Raw genomic sequence first — 25,140 nt, 5'->3', positions numbered from 1 at the left:
TTTGACCAAATATTATAGTGTTTACACAAGCTGCACCTGCACTGATTGTACAGTACATGTGTCAAATAAGATAAACAGATGGATACCTATTTACCTTTTACCCAGTGGCCCCAGGGGAAAACATTGTATGAGGGCCAAGTAGGACAATGTGTGCTGTTCATGTCATTACTCAGTCCTACATTCTCATATAAGCAGAAAGCATTCAAGTAGCTTCTGTAGCAAGCTCATGATGATAGTGTTTAAATCGTATTTTATTGTAACCTCTTTCCAATTTTAATATTATAAAGGTTTCCCATTTTCCCATCCATTCTTAACCCAGAGTCAATCTAATCATACTAAAGTCATGCTTTGTCCCTTTTATGTGATGAAAATGTGATTATATGATAAATAATTCATTAAATATTTTCTGGTGCTAACTAGAACCAAGAACCTAGAAAGAACCAGAACCAATCGCAAGATTCCAGTGCGTCCTTTAATTAAATATCAGAAAAGCTAACTAACATAAATATAATAAGCATGGCAAACATACCAACAGACTGCACATGACTACAATAACATTCACATCGATGTGACAAGCATAAGGACAGAGACAGACACAATGACTTAAGACCCAAGAGAATTAAACAGACATATATATATATATAACAACTAATCAGGACTAACGAGGATCACAGGAACACAGGCAAGGGGCGTGGTACCGCCCACATGGAAACAATAAGACAAGTAAAAATAAAAACACCTGCTAGCCTGCCCTCTAGTGGTATAGCAAGGAACTGACACATCTCCTGACACTAACAACTAAGCGACAAATTATTTTAACCAATGGAAACTATTTATAAACTCAAGTTTAAGAGATTTTTTCTGCCTTATTGAAATGAGCAAAGGTAAACAAACAAACAAAAAAAAACAACACATTTTGTGCCACCCAGGAGCAACCTAAAGTTTATTATGATTAATCATCCAATTTGTAGGTTCCCACTTTTTTCTCTTGTAGGAAATGGCTGGTTTAAAAAAATAATGAAGCCATAGCAAAATCTGGATGCTGTGCATCTCACATGGTCTGGAATATTGCTGCGGTAAAAGTTCACACATCATCATAAAAAAAATAATATGAACTCCAGTGGGATGAATTTGATGGATCACTGAAAAAAAGCACATCCTGATTAAAATATTTGTTATTCCATGTCAGGAAAATACCTGCTAAAGATTTCAGCAGACACCAGCTTGTCATTACAGCCAAATTAGCATATTTTGATTAAGAAATTGAAGTCAAATTTAGAATAGTCATTGAGCACTGATGTAATTAATGCTCTTTTGCATTTGCAATTGCAAACATGGCTGCAGAATACTTTAATCAATCTCATGTCAGAATATGCTGGTAGTGTTTGGGCTGTTAAAAAAATTGTCCCGAGCTTCTAGACATCCTCATGAAAGTCATCACATCATTACCCCGTATTGTGGGGTGGAGGGAATGGCAGCAATGAATCATCTCCTGGGCCTGACGATTATTAACCTTCTCATTTTATACCTGTTAGATCTGCATAAAAGAAAGGGTTGAGCAAACACGAACATGTTCTTTCTCTAAAGATGTGCCATGTATGACTCGGTCATGCCACTTCACCAAGATTACACAAGATGGCCCTGTGCTTATTGTTCTGCTGACAAAGTCACACATTCTCACTGCTTTACTAAGAACATCAACATGCTCAGAGAAACGAGTTTCCTTGAATATGAGGATACTGTTTTTTTTTTTCTGTGAAAATTGCAAATAGAAACAGTGTAGGGTTTGTGAAAAACTATCATACTTAAAAACTGCATATAAATTGTATTAATTTTTGTTAATTTTTTGTTTTGTTCAGTTTTACACGAATAATTAATTAATTTATTCCAATACTCTCTCCTTTCATTCAACATATGCTGCATAAAACAAAAGGATGCTTCAAATAAATTGAAACTATTAATAAACGAATTTAAAATAAAATGTAACCATAAAAAGTGTGTAATCATTGAAATGGTGAAGATTTTTGTTAAAAGCCTTTTAATTCATCCAGGTTTTTCTATGTTAGTATGTTTCCTGACGCTGAAATTAATTTACTGTACTGTTTGCATATTTATGTATGGATGGATGTATGTGTAGGTGTTTTACTTGTTTTATTTGTTCAGAACTTGAATGACTTCTGAAGTTTCCTTGCTGGGATGCAATTTTCCTTACTTTTCCCCCACAGCTTCATCCCTTGCTTCTGTACATGGCACAATGGAATAATCTTTACTTGTATCATTTATTACCATGGCTTCACTTTTTTATTGATAGGGAAGGACCATCTTACACCTGCAGTGGGTTCAGAGTAGGGTTGCAAAATTCACTTAAGTAAAGTTGGCCCCATATTCCCAGATTCGATTTTCCCGAGTCAATAGCTCCTGAGCTAAATGGTGTTATTACACGAATAACACCTCATTTTTATCTTAGTAATGTAGAGAGGCAGCTACAATGCAGCTACGACCTAATCTTCCTCAATATCAGCTTTCCTCCGCGTTGGACAAAATGCATAATTCTCTAACACCGAAAGACAGGGACCGTCTGCAAAGTGCAAACCCCGAAAAGCGATTACAAAAAACAGTCAATAGCTTTACTGTAATACACTGTACTGTCACCAAACTCATAACACACATCACTGATGTCCTAATACATATACTAAAACACTTATTTGGGGGAATGTCTTTTTGTTGATTTTTTATGATTTTTCATAATATAAAAATTAATAAATTGACTATTATGGAAATTATACTCAATGGCTTTACTGTAATACACTGTACTGTCACCAAACTCATAACACACATCACTGACGTCCTAATACATGTACTAAACACTTATTTTGGGGGAATATCTTTTTGTTGATTTTTTATGTTTTTCCATAATTTTAAAAAATCAATAACTTTACTGTAATACACTGTACTGTCATCAAACTCAGATCACACATCACTGATGTCCTAATACATATACTAAAACACTTATTTTGGAGAAATGACTTTTTGTTTAATTTTTATGATTTTTCATAATATAAAAATTAATAAATTGACTATTATGGAAATTATACTCAATAGCTTTAATGTAATACACGGTACTGTCACCAAACTCATAACACACATCACTGATGTCCTAATACATGTACTAAAACACTTATTTTTGGGAAATGTCTTTTTGTTGATTTTTTATGATTTTTAATAATTTTATTGATTTGTATTTTATGAAAAATCATAGAAAATAAACAAAAAGACATTTCCCCAAAATACATGTTGTACTATATCAATTAGGATATCAGTGATGTGTGATCTGAGTTTGGTGACAGTACAGTGTATTACAGTTTGGTGATTGATTATTTTATATTGAAAAATATTATATGAAAAATCATAAAAAATCAAGAAAAAGAGATTTCTCCCAAATAAGTGTTTTAGTACATGTATTAGGACATCAGTGATGTGTGTTCTGAGTTTGATGACAGTACAGTGTACTACAGTAAAGTTATTGACTGTTTTTATAGTATTCGCTTTTCGGGTTTTGCACTTTGCAGACGGTCCCTTGGAATCTGTTTCTCAGTTGTATGCACATAGAGTCTTGTGTATTTTGTCCACCGCGGAGGAAAGCCGATTTTGAGAAAAATTTGGTTTTAGCTGCCTCTCTACATTACTAAGATAAAAAAGAGGTGTTATTTGTGTAGTAACACCCTTTAGTTCAGGAGCTATTGACTCGGGAAACTCGAATCTGGGAATATGGGGCCAACTTTACTTAAGCGCTTAAATTCCGGGAATTTTCGAGGCTGGAAACTTTCCATGGGAATAAACGGGAATATATGGAATTAAACTGGGAGTTTAAAAAAATGCAGAGTTGCGTATAACAAGGAAATTAAATGTAGTCAAAGAAAAATCTTGCAGCAGAATTTTGTTTAAAACAACAAGATTTAATGCATTCCTCTGTCACTTGCACACAGCACACTGCTTACTGGAGGGCCATTGAGGCCAAACCCCCTGCATGTACTTGCATTCTTCCATAACATGCACAGTAACACTTTATTTTAGGGTCATTTACAGGTAACTAGTTGCTTATTAGCATGAATATTAATAGAATATTGGCTATTTATTAGTATTTATTAAGCACATATTAATGCCTTATTCTGCATTACCTTATTCTACATTCTTAATTGTACCCAATACCTAAACTTAATAACTACCTTTCTAACTCTAAGCAGTAAATTAGGAGTGTTGAGACCAAACAAAATGTTTGTGTATGATATAGTTTATATACATTTCCCTATATTTCCAAATAATTCCCATAAATTATCTTAAATTTCCATTACATTTCCGTAAAGTTTCCAATTTGAAATATTACCGGGAATTTACCGGAAACTTTCTGCCCCTTTGCAACCTTAGTTCAGAGTCAATAAAACAACAGCTCACCCTAAAGGATTATATGTGCAATTGCACCCTTTTGACATCCAAAAAAATGATCTAAACCTCATATGGATATTTTGTCTGACAAATTTTTTTATTTATGGCACTTTATATCTTCCACTTTCTTCAGTGACACCGTGCCCCCAAAAGAGGAGCTTCCATGAGCTGTGTTTTAGGCTTGATATGAAGCATATGATATATCTACTCCAAAACATTTTACCTCAATTCTTTTTTTTTACCTCACTGCATGAATGCTGTTAGAAGACACAAGCAAGACAAGATGGACTATGGTGTAATCACCAGAGAAAATCTGCAGCTAAAATATGGTTTGTCTGCAGAAAGAGAACAGAGAACTTACTGCATTAGTATGCAGTACACGGTAATGGACACGGATGGTGGATCCGTGAACGGATAGTGAAGTGCTGATTTCTGTGGATCTTGTGAAGACAGACCATGATGCTCTTACAGTAGTTGCAGCCTTTTCACTACATTTGAGATCCACCTTCAAAGAGTGCTGCTAGTCAACAGATCATTCTGTAATTTCAAATCCTCACCAATTTCTGACTCCTTAAAAAAACTGTCAGTTTAACACAAGAAGTTCAGGCCCTTCAGTCAAGGTGCTTGACTCCTATTCTCCTCTTCTAGATATAAAAGGACAGAGAACGTCATCCATAACGGATGACACATTTACCTTTAATACATTTAGAATACAGTTCACTGTATTAAATCTTTGGTATTAACATCATTTACAGAACAGTTTTCACCTAGGTGCACATTAGAGACTCTTGTACTGTATTCAATAGTGTTGCCTGGACTATATAACACTTTTTTTTTTTTAAATAAAAAACAGATGTCACACATAACTTTGTGATGTTTTAAAGAGCCATATTACGTGTTTGCACATACACCAGAAGGCATCCAAGTGAGTTTTATCCTCCCCGATGGTTGGAAGAAATTTTTCATCCACATCCATTAGCCAGAAACAGGACAGATGTCTCTGGTTTGTGTTAAGCATGCTAAAAATCAAGAGCATCTCCTCATAGTCATGGCACATTTCCCACTTGGAGCAATTATTTTAAGAGTTTATAAGAGATTCTTCATTCTATGTGGTCCAATATTTTATGTTCACTACCTAAAACCTGTTATATCTCATCATTTATTATAAATAAATCCAGAAATAAGCAGCTGACAATGCCCAAAAATACATTAAACTGAGACATACAGTATCTATTAGATTTTGGCAGCAAAAAACCTATTAATTAAGGAAATATTAATTATTTCTTATTCTGATGCCATATGGAAACATCAGTAACACATATAACTACAGCTGAGGCCAAAATTTACATACACGTAGGTTAATGTTTCAGATTTACACACACACACACACACACACACACACACACACACACACACACATTGCTGATTCCTCCTAAAAGAAATGGTGTAACACAATCAGGGTTGCAGGCTTACTTGCTTCATTTTAGTCCACGAAGATTCTCTAGGTTTAGCTTCAGTTTTACTGTATGTAGAGGTCTTGGCTTAGCTGCTTGAATTTTTACTATGGTGTTAAAGAAAAAAAAAATAATTTACATCTCATTTATACAACTGAGCAGTGGGGAGTTAAGGGCCCCACATGCCAATCAATAGTTCAAGGTGCATTGATTTTTATCAATAAAAACAACTTCTTATAAATAAAACAAGGATTTAATATCTGTCACTGGTGATATCAGAAAAACAGGTCTTTCATACAGAGATACAAAGGACAGAGAAAAATATAAACAGTAACAAGATATATGCCATATCTAACCATATTAAACACCATATTATTTAGTTTAACATTCGAGCAATAATATAATAAAGGCAACTTTGCACATATTCTCTATGTCTCATGTCACATTACACAATGCCCTTACATAATACTAAGATATGTTTGGCACAGATTTGCTTTGGCAAACTTCACAACAGATCTGATATATTTTATATCACAGATATGACAACTCATGTATATGTGTTTACACTGGTACCGATAACAAAAGAAAAACAATTAGTTTACAATTCAATATAAACTTTTTTGCCATTCACTCATGTTCAGTAAATATTTTAACATGCTACGGTTGATCCAGAGGATGATGGTGATGAAGAATAAACTTGCTTGTCAACTTTAGAATTCATGTTTCAATACAAAGTCTGTCCAGCAGGGGGCAACAAAGCTAACTGTAAAAAGCACACATCTCTACGCAGATATTTTTGGGATATTTACCTCCCAACACGCCGATTATTGAAGATGGAAGAAAACTGTTCTCACACAATATAATCAGAATACACAGTGAAGTAGGGAAACTAAGATGGGAAATCTAATAAAATAGAAAACATAAGCTACTCGTGTGAATGCTTGCTTACATGATGGTGCAACAGTGGCAAGTCTTTCTTTTTGTTGAGGTGACAGTTTCAGCTCTCTTTGGAGTTTCACTGCAAGGCATCAGTATTTGTATTTCTGACTCTGGCTCAGTGCCATGTGCAACTATCTTCCCCTTCTTCAAGGCTGGAGATTTCTCTCTTTCTCTATCTAATGGGATATAATGATGCACTTCGTCTTCAGGACCTGATGCGTCCTTCCATTCAACTTTTACTACCCTGCTTGTAGGTAGACCTTGGTCCTCTTTGTATTCAGTATTAGCTCTAAGAATTTCTCCCGAAGCATGTGCTGTATGTGCTGGAAGGTGTGGCATATTCTGTTTACATTCTACTGAAGACTCTTCAGAGATGATAGCTGACACACTACTCAGCTCCTTCAGAGGGGCAGATGTGCTCGCATGTGCTTTCTTTTCTAAATAAAGAGTCTGTTTTTCACAGGATGTGTCTTCAAGATCAGACTTCATCTCAGACACCACAAGGCTCAGCACCTCAGCTGTACCGACCTCTACATCCTCTTCTTCGTCCATGATGAAGACCTGCTCCACCTTCAGAATAGTATCATCACATTTTTGTTCTAAGCCTGTGTCTGACTGAACCTGTATCAAGTCAGATGTCAGCACAAGGTCCAGATCTTCTTCTGGACCACAATTCACCATCTCCCATTCTTCATCATCAGCATTATCTTCTGCCATAATTAGCTCAGTTTTTTTAACAGCTAAAGAAAAATTGGCCTCATCTAATGGTAATGAATGGTGGGGTAGATCCACAGGTTCTACTGCATCCATGGCTAACTGCTCAGTCTCTTGCTCTTCTGTTTTTGCTGTTCTCTTTTCCTCTGTATCCTCCTGGGCTGCTTCTGAAACCGGGTTTCTCTCCGCTTCAACCTCCAACACCCCAAGCACTGCAATGATACGGTGAAATCCTTAGTAATGAAGTAGTGATGTATAAATGCACAGCACCTCTGTATATTGAGCCAGAGACAAATTCTGTGTAATAAAACGAGTTTCTGTAACAATAAAGTCGACCAATTAAATGCTACAAAACGGTACATCTGAACTTCTACAGTGACAAAAATGTTGAACCACAGCTGATTCTGATTCTTCAAATTAGCTTTTTTAACAACTTTGAACACTCTTGCTATTCTAACAGATGTTTTCTCTCACACAGAACACTTACACGTATCACACACATTTTACTAGGAAATACAGTATAATACTAAATGTCTCTGAAGGTTCATTCGTTTTGTAGCCATTCACAATTTTATTTCGAATGAAATCAACAACAACAACAACAACAACTCTGTTTAACAGGTTTTGACAACTGCACTGCAAGCTGAAGAACACTACTCTGTGCATGCATCAGTCAGCAAGCAGTCTCTCCAAAAACTATTTAATTCGTCTTTATTTAAAATCATCAATGCCCCCATTAAGCAGAAAAATGTAACTTCACACCATCTGTGCTTTAATTAAGCATTTTGCATAAACACATTACAGTTGATGATTCCATAATAAGACTAGTGTGTTTTTTTAGTGGCAAGGGTATAGTGTTATTTTATCATCCTCAAATTTTAATGACAGCAGCCTATATACACGCACGCACACATGCATACAGTACACACACCAATGAACCGGGACCAAATTAGCCCTTCTATACATTGTGGGAAAGGGTTTTATCAGAATCCATGTAAAAACCTGGACATCTGAACTAACTACACTTTCCCCCTATTTTTTCTTGGCTCATCCGGTCTTAAAATGCTACGCTGCAATATTATCTCTGCTCAACATCACAAATTCCCTGTAGATCAATTAATTTTTCTGTTCTGAAGGATTCCTCATAAATATGATGTACTTTGAAAAAGAAGCAAATAAATATATTAACAAAAAAAAGTGTGTGATGTACAAAAACAGAAGAGAAGAATAAATATATATGGTTGTAGTACTAACCATTTCTCTCGTCCTCTCTCAGGTAGGCCTAGAAAGAGAGAGAAAGCACATAGATAAATATACTTAATATGCCTGTACCACTTATCAATTACCTGACCACTAAGCACTGTGCATGTTTTACACACACACACACACACACGGCTAGAGTGAGTAGTGGTTAAAATTCAGAAGATTGCCTTGACAGCATGTGTGTGTGTATGAGTGGATGCTGATGGAATCTGAATCTTCCTGAACTAATATGTTATAATGATGCTGAACTACATTTTTCTTTGCACTATAACAGTAATACTGTACACATGGCAGGTTGCAGTTCCCTTAATGTGCTGAAGAAGTGCTAGTGAACTATTGAACACAGCTTCATACTGTAGACATTTAACACCAAGACGTCTGGTGTGTAACACTGTAAGGCTCGTAGGACTAAAAGTGATGGTTAAGCCGATACTGTATATATGAACTTTCCACCCACCTGCGTAGGCTTCTCTGGGTTGTCTGCAAAAAGGATTAAAGGCTTATTCTCCCCAATCTGTGAAGAGTTGTCATTTATGACCTCAGTCTTTTCCACTTCTTTCTTCATCTGGCTCTCTGAGCTTTTTATTCACACACAACAATTTTACAACAATGTCCTTTTCTTTCTTTTCTTTTTAACTGTGTAATATTTTTATTATGTACATACAGCTGTATTGAAATTTATTTTTTATTTTTTTAAATTCATTTTAATTTCTCTAAAAACATAAGCTTATTGGCTTAAGCTTAAGAATAACAATATAAAAGAACGTTATAAAAGAAACGTGAAAAAAATATCTGTCAAACCATAGAAAGCCATTTGTTAATGAAATTGTGAAATAGCTGAAATAGAGTACAATTTTTTTTAGAGTACAATTTTTTTTTTTAAATTCTTTGGGGTAAATAATTTTTTTTTTGGCTATGAATGGTCAACCAAGTGTACTGTATCACTTGAAACTTCAAATGTAATTCTGTCATATACATACAAGCGAATGCAGGTCTTACTAAAACACAGAAACACAAGTTAGGTGATCAGCAAACAAAGTAATCTGGCTATGGGCAGAATCAACAACCAAACGGATTCCAAGCCGGAATAACAACAACAGATCAAACAGGATCAGCAACACTAGAATGTATTTGTGGCAAGATGAACGAGTGAAAGTCTTTAATTACGGCTGTGTTTGCAATTCGTTGAGGTAAGGCTTCTCAGATGTCCAGGGAATGGTGGTATGGATCATATAACAAGTCATGTGATTTGGTTTGTAGTTTGCTGTCATGCTGAGAATCTTAAGGAAGGTTTTTTTCTCTCTAACAAATTTCAACTGAAACCTATACCTCCAACTACAAGCGCAGTTCTGTTTTTGGTCTGATAAAACTAAAATAAAATATTAGTAGTTATGAACATCATCGGTTCGTTTTAAACTAATTCAAGGAATGTTCAAGTCTGAATTCTTATTGCATCTCGCTATTGTTTTTTGCTCATTTTCTTTCGATTCAATTAAATTTTTAACTTTAGTGCTTCTAACAATATACATTGTCTCAAATAAGTTTTACAGATGTATAGAAACAGAATAAAATATTTAAGCTACTATATATATATATATATATATATATATATATATATATATATATATATATATATATATATATATATATATATATATAATATTGATCCCTAATAAACAAGCTGGAGGTGAGTGTGGCAAGAAAAAACTCCCTAAGATGATATGAGGAAGAAAGCTTGAGAGGAACCAGAAGGAAACCTAATCCTCCTTTGGGTGACACGGGACAGAAAATAAGGTCAATATAAATAATGTCCTTTCTACAACGGTTTTAAGTGGAATTAAGCAACCAAGAGGAACTATTGGTTCAGCGCAGTTTCCGAGTTCACCACAGACTCAACATTCATTCATTCCTGATGATGTCTTCAAATGTTCACTGATTTTCATGCAGGGTACCAATAATGTCTTATAATTATGTCTTACTAATCTCGGTCTTACTTTTCTGCACTCTGCTCTGTTGACTGCAAAGTAGGAATTACGGACTGCAGGTTAGGATCCTCAGGAGTGCTGGGGGTTGCTTCCATCAGCCACTGCTCTCTCAGATACTTCCTCTAGCAGAGAGACAGAACACATGTCCACTGAACACCATGATGGCGATTTCATTAATCACTCTACAAACTCTACACATAACGCTGTTTATGGGCCATTCTGTTTTCTGGGAGTCTCTAGCCAAACACCATCTGGCTGTAAATGTACAGGCAGAATGGACACATAACAAAGCAAAACAGTCTCCTCTTAGACTTGCTCTAGTGGTCCGAATCAATTTGAATCAGAAATGTACCTTAAAAAAAATATATATAAATATACATATATCCCCCCCTTTATTGAAATATATTTGCTTTCCTCTATGTATGCTCCACATAAGTTGTTACTGAAGAAAAGCATCCACACAACACAGTGCTAGCATCACTATGCTTCACTGTTGCCTGGTGTTCTCAGGATGATCAGCAGTGTAGAGTTTCTGCCAAAAATGTTTAGATCTCATCAGATATTCCATGTTTTCTGGGTCTCCAACATATAATTTGGCATTCTGGCTAACTAACATGTTTGGATTTTTTTCTTTATAACCAAGACCTGATGTATATCTGACTAATCCACAGCTTTGTCCAGGAATTAATTTACCGTGTTTTCCGCACTATAAGGCACACCTAAGAGCCTTAAATTTTCTCAAAAATCGGCTGTGTGCCTAATAATCCGGTGCGCCTTATGTGTGCACTGAGTTCCAAAATCTGTAAAAATGTTGTTGTGCGACTTTGGTAAGCGCTCCGCTTGATTGACTGATTGACCATTTCCCGCTGACACAGGGACGTAATACATACACTACGTATGCTGGCAGCGATAAACCAATCAGAGAACATTATGTATTATTATACAGTATGTACGCTTACCTCCGCCACGCCTCCGGTAGGTGGGAGAAAATGTATTAAAAAATAATGTGTGTGTATTGTTAAGGTTAAGTACAGAAATAGACCCCGTAATTGAGACTGCACCTTATAATCCGGTGCGCCTTATGGTGCGGAAAATACGGTAATAGCTCCTGTGTCTTCATGGTCCTGTTTCTTTAAGTATATTCTCTAAAAAAACTCTGGGCCCATCAAGAAACAGGTGCTATCAAATAATATACAGCAAGACTCCATTCACTTATTTATGTGCATTTATGATGGTAGTTGGTTGCACCAGAACTATAAAATATGGAAAACTACAACATATGAAAAATGAGGAACTATGATTTGAGGAGGCACAAAAAGCAGTCACTGAAAGAAGCTTAACTCTTCACAAAAAGCAGGCCAGTCAGAAAAATAAGGAGCAGAAGTATCTACACATGCTCGACAGAAGGAACAGTGCAGGAGGCCACTAATTCAGTCAATGTGAGACTGTTATAACTCAGAGGGCTCCTTCACTTTTTTCTGCTTTTCCAATTTATCTCCGCTTCCTCAGTGTGATAGCATACCTAGCATGCTCATGCTATAAATGGACCTCATGCTGATAAAGAGAGCTGCTGCATTGCCTTGTGGATCTGAAAATAAGGTTAGATAGTAGTGTATGATGTGCAATGGTTTGTCATTCTATATGGGCAAGTTCTCTGTAATTTTGGGGGCTTCATGAAGTTGCTCTCATGAAATGATTTCAAAATTCTCACTTTTGCTAAGATCCTATCCTTTCAAAATGTAAGAATGACATTGCTATACAAAAATGACTGAAAATAAAGCTAAAATGTCAGACCTTGTGTTGAGCATGTTTCAGTGACTCATTGTCCATCTCCCTCCTGACTTTCTCCTCCTCTTCCTGCACACGCCTTTTTTCCTGAGAGTGGGAAAATGCTGAATGTTAAAATGGATGTTGTCTCAGTAACCAGAGAAGTTACAGCAAAGCAAAATGACATCATCTATAGCTTTCTTTTATCTTCTCTTGACCAAAGTCAACATAAAGTGCATGCACATGTCTTCGCTTTTCCATCATTTTGTTACACTTGGATTTTTTTATTCTTTTTTTCCGCAAAAACCTGACAATGTCGCTGTAGTACACAAATTTTGTAAATCTCTTCAAAACAAAAAACAGATATTAAATGTACTCGTATATTATCTTTGCTATGACACTAAATTGATCCCAGGTACATCTAATTTCCTTCATCATCTTTCATCAGTAAGTGATCTTACTATGACTTCTTATCCCTCCCACCCACTGTCTTGGCCACAGAAGGCTTCAATTTTGTTGGCAATTAAACCTTTCAATCTCCAGATAAGAATTAATAATAATATTAGCTATTTTGGATAGTTAAAAGCTCTTGAATGGTTAATGCCTTTAGTTTGTTAAAAATATCTATTTGCAATTAGTTTTGAAAGGCAAACGTATGTTGAACCGTTCAACACAGAATCTTTAAGGGTTCTCCAACAGGTCTGAGGCAAAGAACACTTTGCAGAAAAAAAATATCGATCAGCAGTAAAATAAAAAAAAAATTTGTTGGTATAGTTATAGCTTTTTTTATTTACATCCAGCATATTTTGTATTATGAATGACTCAGGATAATTTCTATCAAGGGGTATAAAACAGCACCTGCTCTGTGAGTGCATGTGAAGATACCCAAGTGTTTTTTTGTGATCTTTTACTTACTGCAATGGCCTGCAGCCTCTGCTGATACTTTTCTGCCTCATCCATTCCGAGCCTGCGATGACAAAATAGAGCATTTCATTCACTGTGGTGTAAAAAGCTGTTACATAGTGTAGAAATTATAGCATTGATGAATGAAGACTTTGATGAGTCACTGAGAAGAGACCTGCTCCTACGCACAAACTCACATTCTCTTATATGAACAAACGCTGGTTTAAATGATAAGAGCACTTGTTTTTATACTTTAGATTTACTGACACAGCTGTTGCCATGGCGATTCTCATTTTCACGAGCACACTGAAATGATAGAAGCATTTTTGTCTCAGATATCCTTAAAAAAAAAAAAAAAAAAAAGCTAACACAGTCTGGCAAATGTGTCTCTGACAAAAGACACTCAACAGGAGGGCTATTTAGGGAAAGCCTAGACATAAAAGCATAGCATAAAGAGAAAAGGATATGTCTGGAAAAGAGTAGGAGAGAATGAGTGTAAAAGAGAATAAGTGCAGGGAGAAAAGTAGACAGAATGGTTTCATGCATAATTTAGTGTTTTTGCAGCAAAATTCATGTTTCTTTTTTCCTCTGGGAACTAGGCAAGATATAAAGTGTTATGTTGTACAAAACATGAAGTACAAACTCATGTTTTAGTCACATAAAACAGTAAAATGACTGGTGATGTAAGCTCTGCTCAATATTGATAAGAAAATAAAAAGACCACTGTCATAATTCAAAGGATTATCTACAGAAATGTAGATATGCACATATTGTTTGTATTCAATAGCTAATTGTCATGGCACTGTATCCATCAAAAGCAACGTAATTTATGTGTTAGTAAGTGGGGTCGGAGTGGGAAGAGGAGGATTCCAGTCACTCATTAGAGCTGATGGTGCGCTGGAGAGATGTAAAAGGTGCTGTTGGAACAAGGACACCATGTATGCTAGAGGTTCTGTGATACTGTCACTGTGATGGATCCTCTGCTGCTGGAACAGTGAGTAATGTAGGAACCCCTTTTCCTATCTTAACCAACTCCTTGCCTCACTGCACAAGGCATTTCCGTATAGCACACATTTGTGGCACTATACAGAACACAAAAAGGTTGCTCAAAGGTTGCTTTAGGCTCTTTGTTATGTTCTTCATGTCCTGAACATAGTACATCAGGGTACAGTACATCATCAGCAATACCACCAACAACCTTCCAGTAGTTCAAAACTATGTTACTCAGAACATCACAAACCACTGCACAATAAGTGAGCAATAATGCCTAATCTTTTGCAACACTAGACCAGACAAATGTGTAGATTATGTCCTTCATCTGTTTATTCAAAATAACTTACAGCTTAAGTTATTAAGGGTCTACAGGCACAAGGTCCCTGTAGCTAACTGGCAGTCCTTGGATTTGAACTAAAACATTTCACATCACACAATCTTAACAACACCGCCACAATATCTGAGTGATATAATAATTATTCTGTCCCAAACAGCAATTGACAGCTCAGGATGAAAGACAGATGCAGATCTAAAGGTTATTGCTAAAAAGTAATGAATATATAACTTAATGTTTTCAGTATCTAAAAAGCTAAGGGGTCTGTGTGAAGTCTCTGCAATGCTAAAACTGGCTCTATTACAGAACACGAGTATAGCCACTGGGAATCATAAGCCAGCCATCACTGCCAGCCAAAAAAAAAGGTCGCACTGTCATTCATTCACAATGTCCTTTAAGAGTTTCAATAATACAATTGATTAATACAGTTATCTGTATATACTGTCTGTTATAAATAATGGCACTTTTTAAGGCAATTTGGTCTGTCAACAATGCTTAAACATCAGGCTCTAAAATGCTGATATTTCACTACCATTAATCAGCAAATTTCTTTTCTACTTCTTCTTATTGAAATATATATATATATACACACACACACACACACACACACACACACACACACACACACACACACACACACACACACACACACATATATATATATATACCTTCATTCATGGCCTAATTTTCAGAGAATCTCTTGCATGAATTTATAACAGATTTACCATATAGCAACTCCTGCATCTTCATATGATTTGAGCATAATGTGTGAGCCTTAAAAAAAAAAGCAAAAAAAAAATGCTTGTTTTGGAAAAATAAATGTTATACATAGGGACAAAACAAACAAACAAACAAACAAACAAATAAATAAATAAATAAAATGGACTGTGACTATGTATTGCTGCCATTATTATCAGTAGACATCTCTAACATTATTATTACATTTTAATTTCATCTTAAAACAATGTTTGAAAAACTTGCATATATTTTGCAGATAAAAGTGAGAAATGTCTTTACTTACTTTCCTAACATGCTATGGTTATTTCCTGTAAAGATCAGATAAATAACCAATTTAACAAACACCGGCAGTCTGAATACGTCTAAAATCTTTCTAGCTTTGTGTGCTTTTTGCTCATTTTAATGAGCTTTTTGTTTTGTCGCATGCGTAGCAAAATAGGCATAAACCTAACCAATTCATTTTGCATCAAATCAGATTTCTGTCAGATATAGTAATCAATCAGAGGTGTGACATTATCTAATGCAGTGAATCAGTGATTATTACTGTATATTAAGAGAACAGTATTGAGAAACAGCATTGAGGTTTGTGTTTAAACCTCAGGTGATGAGACAGTGACATGTAGGGAAAGTCAGAAATACTATATATACTAGAATATTTCACAATTTTACCATGTGTAGATTTTTTCCAGGCCAGCACACAAATAATACATAATTTAGCTGTAAAAGATTTGAGGCAGTCCAGACCAACCTGTTATAAACATCACTCTCCTATTGAACTTCATCTCATCCTGAAACTTAGTTGAGTTTATTTTAGAGCATGCTCAGTTGTAAAGTCTGCACAGATACATTTTTTGTTTGAGGGTGCGTGTAGCGTAAAGCTCATATTAAAATACGGACTGTGTTAAAACTGACAAGATTTTAATTTATGTAAATCTAGTCACTTATGTACTGTATAACTGATGTTTAGTGTCAAATTCTGAAAGTGTGCATAAAACAAAACGCTCAAGCAAATCAAACCCAGTTAAATCATATTCATTATATTATAGCTTCAACTCTTATTGATGACTTGTGTAAACACAACCAACTTGAAAACTGTTGAAACTCACATGATGCAAATAATGTAAAATAATAAAAAATTAATCCCTTGATGTGGGCCCTCAGCTGGCATTACACACATCAACACACACACACACACACACACACACACACACACACACACACACACACACACACACACACACACACACACACACACACACACAAACATATATATACATGCTCCATGCAGGGAAATATATCAGACGTCAGCTTTGACTCAGGACCTCATACCCTCAAGCTGTGTGTGTGCGTGTGTGTTTGTGAGCAGTGATACGGAGAGTGAAAGAGAGATGCCCAGGAGGAGATGCAAATCATTAAGCAAACATCTCTTCACCTCCTCCACTCCATCATGCCAGCTGTACAGATGCTGCCAAGCAGCACAAATATACAGGCCACACTAGGGTAATTTTTCTTTATCCCATAACTCATACTTCAGAGAAAGCTATTTCTCTCAGAATAGACTCAAAATAGTGGAGAGGTGTTCACTCTCTCTATCTTCAGTGATTTTCAGAATGTCAGATCAGCTGACAGTGTATATATTTTTGCGTGTGCAGTATTTGTCATTCTGTATGCCCAACTCTATGTAATTACCTTAACAGAAAAAGCCCTTTTGGGAACACACATTATCGTAATTCAACCTCTCACTGTTGCACTGTTCCAAACATGTCCTCCCTTTAGTCCACCCTTGTTTTCATCTAGCATCTGAATGAGGGCAGGATGTACTAAAGAAAGAGCTGAAGGAATATTTAGTAAGAAACAGTCTTAGCAAATAATACATTCCATCTCCACTGCTGATTTTCCCACTCTGATTGTAAACATCAGTTCTGATGCAAAACTAAAGGCAGCAGATCTAGTGGCCAATGGCAGTACCAGGCTCTTCCATTTGGGCTGAATAAAACCTTTGTGTCGACAAGATATCTCTAACTTCTCTCTAGCCTGCTCCTTTCAGACCTAGCAAAAATGGACAACCACACCGAGTATGATGGTTAGAGGAAGAACTGCATTCCAGACTCTGCAGCAAGTGCTCACAAGCTCGCCGGTGCAAAGTAAACCAGATTTGGTGCATCTCTTCACTGTGCACTATGCAGAGACAGGAATGGGTACCATCTGGTCCCAGACCTTCAAAGTCAAACTAGCTGCCCCAACCATAAAATTAGACAGTGAATTGAAATACTACCCCTAAAATAGACATTTTACCTTGTAAATGTGTGTAAGGCGAAGGATGGTAATGCTTGTATAACCCAGGGGATTCTGATCTTGCAGGACTTCTCGTTTTAGATACAGTACAACATTGATTGGGGGCCACTACAGCAATATAGACATGTTTAGCCTTAAGCTTGGAGCTGAGGGGGTTACTGTGATGCACAAAATGTGACTTTCCAGAAGCTTCCACTCGGGTCAGGACAGAAAAGAAAAATTTCATAATTTCTTATCATGGTCTTGATCATAAGTTAGGAATATATCCTGGACATGACAGCAGAGCAATAACAAACACAGTTACACAAAGTGGCAATTTCTGGTACATTTTGACTAAGATTTGAACATTCTGACTAAGATTTGAAACTTGCCAAAGCCACAGAGCAAAAATAGCTTGGAAGTCACACACACCCAGGCTCAAAAAGGAGAACAAGAAGCCCAAATAAACATTCTGAATTACTCTCTAGATGAATAAATGACTTAGAGACAAACAAGTCTCAGCTGAAAATTTACAACCTTAAGGCCTATATTTCTTAGACAGGTACCAACTTTAGTAACAAGTTCACAAATCCATTACAAACACCTAAAAACCTAGAAAAAAGCAATGTGGCACAAAAAAGAACACACCCTGAAGCAAGGGAATCTATCAAGTCCTAGGTCCTTTCCCAATAATGAATTGGCTTTTCTGCCAAGCAATCTGTATTTGTAGTTGGTCTGACCTCTGCTTTAGTAGCAGAAAAAGTCACTAACTGTAAATGCTATAAAATATTGATTTTGGCTTGTGTGCTCTGAACTCTTTTTAGGCCTGTATGTTTCAGAATCACGTAGACAAAATATCCTTTAAGACACAACTTCTGTTCGAAAATCACAGACAGGTTTGGTAAGGCACAGGCGGACCACTCTGCCTGACAGCCCATTGGGACAGAATCCCCTGGCCCACAACTGACTACACCAATTTTATATGACTTTAACCCACTATTGAATTTCTCAACTGGGTCAGGCTTGTGGACCAGTAGATTTGGTCTACTTTTGGGTGATCTGAATCTAGCAGTCAAGGAAACAATTCTGAACATAAGAGCTCCTATGAGTCCTGCATGCCCTTAAGTGGAAGTTCTCCTGCCAATGGTAAGACTGGCATGACCTTCAAGAGGGTAATGAAGTTCATATTTGTTAACAGATACAGGATGACGCTTGACTTTGTTGAACTACTTAATCATTGACCATGTTTTCCGTTGCCTTGGAGTAACACACACACACACACACACACACACACACACACACACACACACACACACACACACACACACACACACACACACACACACAAACAAACTAAGCAAGGTTACAGGAAAACTCAAGAAAGGTTTTACAAAAAAAGTAGTACACCATACAACGCATGCCTGACTTCTATCTAAAATTTTAATTATAGTAATAATTCATTAGAATAGCAAAAATGTAAAATATTTGTACATTAATGTAAATATGCTTTGTGGCAATATCCAAAAATCCAAACTAACTGGACTTGGATTGAACCTGCAAAGAGAGAGAGATGTAGGTGGACATAGCTCAGCCTGACACCAAATGGCAACCAAAAAGACAACACTACTGTTTCAGTACAAGCCCATTCCATTCAACCTTGCCACACAAAGTGCATAAACTGACAACAAATAAAAATAAATGCAATTCCACTGTATCACATTCAATTCTACTATATTCAAGCTTTAGGATTGATTTGCAGTGCCAGCCTTACCTTGTGAGTCTTACCTTGTTCCCCTTTCCCAGGATTTCTCATTACTGTTTTCCTTAATTTGGGTTCAGTTTAAACATATTGCATTCCCCTGTAATGTTTTTTGTTATATAAGTGTGTTTACAGTGAACATTTCCATTACCATTTCCACTGTGTCATTGCTCGACAGAGGGTCAAAGTTTCTAGAGCGGAACCATAACCTGACTTTTCCATTATGTTTGCGTGTTTTAGTTAAACAAGCATAGTGTACAACAGATTCTACCAGAATGTCAATACTCTGCTCATGCAGACGGTTTGAAAAATATGCGATGCAATTTAATATAGATTCAATGGACTTTTTTTGGACATCAGTAAATACACAATAACCTGTACAACAAAACTTTTACAAATTTGTACAAAACAAAATGTAAACATCTAAACCAAAACATCTCATTTGGATCAGTATTTATTCAGTACTTTACTGAAGCACCATTGGCACTAATTTATGCTTTTAGTCTTTCGGAATAAGCCTAAACCTACAGTGGGTTGACGGGAATGCTATGTGCCTAATTTTCAATCAAACTATTTTTATGTCAGTCACTGTTTTATAACATTAAATTCAGGAGTATGAATCTTTAGAATACAGTATATTAGCTGATTTGTACATATTCTGTCACTATTATTTCTTTCTTCTATTGTGGCTTTTTCCTGACCCTTTCTCTCATTTTTGCCCTTCTTTTATTCCCTATAGCAATTCAGCAAATATATATAATATAAAATAAAATTGCGTTAACAGTGAATTTCAATTGAGAGCATTCAAAAGCTACTCTGAGGATACAACAGAGATCATAATCTCTAAAGTCAAAGGGCTTAAGTTATTTAATGTCTTCATTTGACCCAGGATACAGAAACTTTTGTACCTGATACTACAGTATAATACGTCAAACTGCTAGCTGTGATGTTTTTACGAAAGCAGTGTGTGTGTGTGGAACACAAAGGACACCTGAGACACCTATAAGTCATAAACAAGCTAGAAGCAGAGTTTTGACTGCACATTGGAATTACTGACACAACTTGCAGCTAACCTTTCAACAGACTCAACACAGTCATCGCTGTGCAGTCAGCGACGTTATGAGTCACACATTAACGACGCATCGTGAGCCAAACATTCCCAGTGAGAGTTCAGTGACTGTTTCATCTTGGTCAGGGTTGTGGTGGATTTGGGACCCATCCTGGGAGTGAGGTGGGAATGCACATTGACTGGGACACCAGTGGACACCTTAGGGCACTGAGTACACACACTCACTCCTAGGTGTAAGTTACATCAGTCAAGCCCCATAATGGCATGTTTCTGGGGAACCCACCTTTAGACATTTGAGGACAAAAAACTCTATGCAACCTCCAAAATCCCCACACAGATAGTATGTGAGATGGCAATGTGGCCATTAACTCAACAGAATATGATCAATCTTATTAAAATCCCTGTGCTCTTGAAATAAGTCAAATTAATATAAACCTCAACCTGACAGCCTTCAAATCATATAATTATGCAAATTATGCATTACTAAAATTAGATATGAAAATAATGTTAAGTGCAAGTTGCTTAATTTTAATTAATTGTACAGTATTTATCAGACTCCTTCACCCAGAGTGACTTTCATAAGCACTTTTAGGAATCTCTATCTAAAACATCCTCATGAGAGTTCACTAGGACAGGGACTAAATACAGTTGTTTTATATTATTGCCGTTATTTAAAGAACATAAAAAATACAGAACGACAGCCTACATAAACCCATAAATGAAGGTAAATAAAACTAATGATTTGATTATGACAACAGAAATGTCTCTATATAAACAGAGGATGTGGAGGAGTGTCTCCATATTGCCAGCTGCTGTAAAATAATTGTCTCACCAGACCAAAGATTTAGAGTTTGCTTACTCTTATCACTTAATTTATAATAACATCTATTATGTAGAATACTTTTCACTGATCGGTTAGTTTGAATAAAAAATGCCTTTCACTTCGCTTTTTCAGGCTTTTCCCCTCATTGCTCATTTCTGTGCACTATTCACTTTGTGGGTGATCGACATACTGTATAAGGACAAGAACTAAGAAACTCATCATTTCTGAATCTTTTGTAAACGGAAGTGAAAACGTGGCTTACGCAAACATTTACACACAACTGTTATGAGGAATTCTTCCCGTTTGCAAGGTCGGTTCTTGGATAAGCAAGGAAAACATATTCATAATAAACTTCATTACAAAGGAAAACCTAACAATAAAGGAGGTTGGTCTTGTGAGCAAACACTGAAGAGCTGCCCAACGTGAATGATCTTTAATACCCAAAAAAAGAGGGATATACTAAAATATTTACAATTTAGCCCCAGTGTAAATAGTTTGGTTCAATGTATATTTCTGTATATAATATTTCTCATCATCAGCCTTACAAATCCACGTTTCTTTAATGCAATTTACATTAATCCGGGTTACAACTGAAACTGCAATGAGCTTTTGAATGTCTTCACACAAAATTACATCCCATTGCATATCCTGATAACAGCAAATGATGCTGTGCTCCAAACTGATCTGAGTTTCATTTATTATTGACTTATTTGCATTCATTATTTTTATATTTAAATAGCGCTTCACTTATAGAGTTATGTTTACAGTTTAATGGCCATTTCTTTTAATCTTCGACAGTCAGATGGAGAAGCTCTGTTATAAGCTTTGTCATAAGGCTGAACAAATTTAGTTTTAGAGACTTTGTCTTCATAATGCTTACATTTATTATGCATTTCTACACTTTATTAGACATGTATGACTTAATGAGAAAGTGTATATAACATAGCAGGAATCATTTGTCAATCATTTTTTTGACACACTATACATATTTTGTTAATTACACAAAACCATTATAAACACTATAAAGTTCACCTTTAATTGGTTTGTTATTCATATCTAAAATCTGCATTGCTTAATAACTTGAATAACTGTTTTTCTCATTTCTTAGCTATTTTGGTGGGATTCAGTGCATTCATTCTGTTTATATTTACCTGTTGAACTGCTTATAGCCCTAAACTGGATTTTTCTGGTTTGAATGACTTTAAAATATCTGATTAAGTACGTGGGGACGTTGCTGAGAGTTCATAAACGAATCTAATATAGAGTTTTGTGTTTCTAAAGTGCATTAATTTGTCCCTGGATGACAGAGAGTGCATTCACACTCATGAACACGTAACTTTTAACGAGAATAACCGTGTCAATTAAGGTGGAACGAACACCGACGCCAAGGTGGGCTAACAGCGTTTAGCATTATATAACATTATCTAATATTATAAGCGAATATAAAGACGGTTCAAGCAGTTGGGGAAACGTTTAGGCAGTACACGGTATTCTTACCTGCCGTGTGCGAGCTATAACTCCAGGTTTTGATGAAGAGAGGAGCAAATATGTCGTAAAGCACTCGAAGTAACCGAAATTAATTTTAAAACCAGTTTACCTGAATGAGGGCAGGACGCGACGTCCTTAACTTTTAACAGGAGTGACGGCTGAAAAGGCCACGCCCACTTATACTTTCAAAATAGGCGCGTGCACCCGTCTCACTCTTCTATCTTTTGGGAAAATACCTGTAATGTTCAGCTGCTGTTTTTACATTTCCTGCTATGCCTAATCCATCGATATAGGTCTTCCCTGGGCACAACGTAGAATGGCACTTGACAAACAAAAAAAATAGAGAAACAATAAAGGTTTCCACACAAGTGGAAAGTCTTCCAAGAAAAGTCTGGAACTGGAACTAAATGTTCAACAAACACATATGGCTGTGATGGTCAGGTGTCTACATTCTTCTGGCCCTATAATGTTTGTGAAAATGTTACTCATTTGTTAAAGCAAATATTAAGAAATTGAAACTATAGAAATTGTAACTTTATATGTACAGTGGATGCATGAGCAAATGTCTTGTGCTTTCCACTTTAAATGACTCACTGCTACAGTCAAAAATGGGCCCCAAAATATTTTAAAGATTACAACCATCATACTTAAACTGTTAGATCTATTTAAACTGCCACACCTATTCAGAAGTGTACATACACAGCAAGTTTACATACACCCTCAGGTGGCAAAATACTCCTTCGGAAAAAAAATACCTGGAAATTTGGTGGAAGCAAATCTCTCGGTGCAAGCGCACAACCTGTTCCTGGTAACTTTCGTCTGCTCTGACCCACACAACCTTGCCGCCTTGCTGTGCCATGAATTTTAATGAGTCAAAGACGGAATTGATTTGCATGTTATTAATATAATAGCTCATGCTGTGCATTATACTTCAGTTCTCCATCTGGCTTTTTGTATAAAATAGCATGCATTATTTCCCGTGGGCAGAAGAAAACGAAAAATATTTATAGCTTTTTTTTGGTGAGAAAAAAACAAAAACAAAAAAAACTTCAAGATGGTTTCAGCTAAAATTAAACAAGCCATAGTGTAAAAACATGCACATAATGTGAACTGTTGTAGCTGTGATCACAGTGGTGTTTGAGAGATGTACTGTAAGAGGGAAATGGTCACATGATTCCTGGCTGAATTCAGTGAGGTGCAAATGATTCGAAGGTGAGTGAATAATTTAGAATCTGTTGAAATATACTCAGCTTTTCCATTCGTATTGCATTAAGCATGACCAGACATGGTTTCTTGCTTGTGTCTTCGTCTTGTGTATCTCCTTGTTGTTAGATGCTATTTTATATGTTTTATACATTTTGTATTATTCTATATACAGTAGCTTGATATAGCATCATAATTCTGGTTTTAAAAGATACCATTCAGAAAATATAATGTAAAAATACAGGACATTTTTAAGCATATTATATATCTTGATGTGTGTTAACTATTCTTTGTTATTTATACTCAAATGAAAAAAGAAATAAAACAATTCCTTAAAAAGGAGGATAATAAAGGAAATGTTGCACCAGTGCCGAAGAAGCATACCTTAAACTGTGTTGTGAGTGAAAACTGAAAGAATGAACACTTGAAAACCCATCCATCTTATCCATTTTCTTTTCATTCTACTAAAGCTGTCTGTCTAGACTGCAGGATATTTATGACTAAACTGAATATGCTTTGATAGGCTTTACAGCCGGAGCATGTCTAAATCTTGTAAACGTGTGGGTATTCAGATGCTATTAGTCTTATTATACTGTTACTAGATGGCATAAATAGCTTATAGGCATTAAGAAAAAAATATATAATAAGTGTGTTGAGTCACATAGGTGTTAAGATAACAGTTGTTATAAATGTGTCCATCATTTAGATTTTCATGATTATATTCAAGTTTTATCACTGTATTTCATTTGGATCTGTGTAACCTAAAGCTTATATCGGCCTCAGAGGACACAAGGTTGCCGTAGTAACAGAAAATCACATTCTATGCCCCTTTCTCAAAACCCCCCTCTATAATAGTGTTTCAGTAGTGCTCAAGCTGTCTGAAAGCAGAGAGGTGCTCTGGGGACACTAGCTGTACACACACACACACACACACACACACACACACACACACACACACACACACACACACACACACACACACACACACACA

General features: G+C 36.0%; 1 protein-coding gene across 3 annotated transcripts; it reads right to left on the bottom strand.

The window, feature by feature from the left end:
• Positions 1-6,134: 6,134 nt before the first annotated feature.
• Positions 6,135-23,148, bottom strand: LOC113639694 (paralemmin-1-like). 3 transcript variants are annotated; one of them, XM_027141747.2, is made up of 7 exons: positions 23,056-23,148; positions 13,481-13,532; positions 12,593-12,673; positions 10,808-10,920; positions 9,271-9,391; positions 8,805-8,832; positions 6,135-7,762 (listed from the first exon to the last, which is right to left on the bottom strand). In XM_027141747.2, exons 2-7 carry the CDS (start codon positions 13,523-13,525, stop codon positions 6,843-6,845), a joined length of 1,308 nt encoding a protein of 435 aa, XP_026997548.2. In that variant the 5' UTR covers positions 13,526-13,532; positions 23,056-23,148; the 3' UTR covers positions 6,135-6,842. The 3 variants fall into 3 exon arrangements, with proteins under 3 accessions (XP_026997548.2, XP_026997547.2, XP_047657186.1); XM_027141746.2 differs by having other exon boundaries at positions 22,956-23,105; XM_047801230.1 differs by lacking the exon at positions 23,056-23,148 and adding an exon at positions 19,579-19,667.
• Positions 23,149-25,140: the final 1,992 nt, after the last annotated feature.

The sequence above is a fragment of the Tachysurus fulvidraco genome, chromosome 15 (assembly GCF_022655615.1).
Source record: "Tachysurus fulvidraco isolate hzauxx_2018 chromosome 15, HZAU_PFXX_2.0, whole genome shotgun sequence".
NCBI classification, from domain to species: domain Eukaryota; kingdom Metazoa; phylum Chordata; class Actinopteri; order Siluriformes; family Bagridae; genus Tachysurus; species Tachysurus fulvidraco.
Note: the sequence above shows the minus strand (reverse complement) of the source record. Positions and strands in the feature narration are given on the sequence as shown.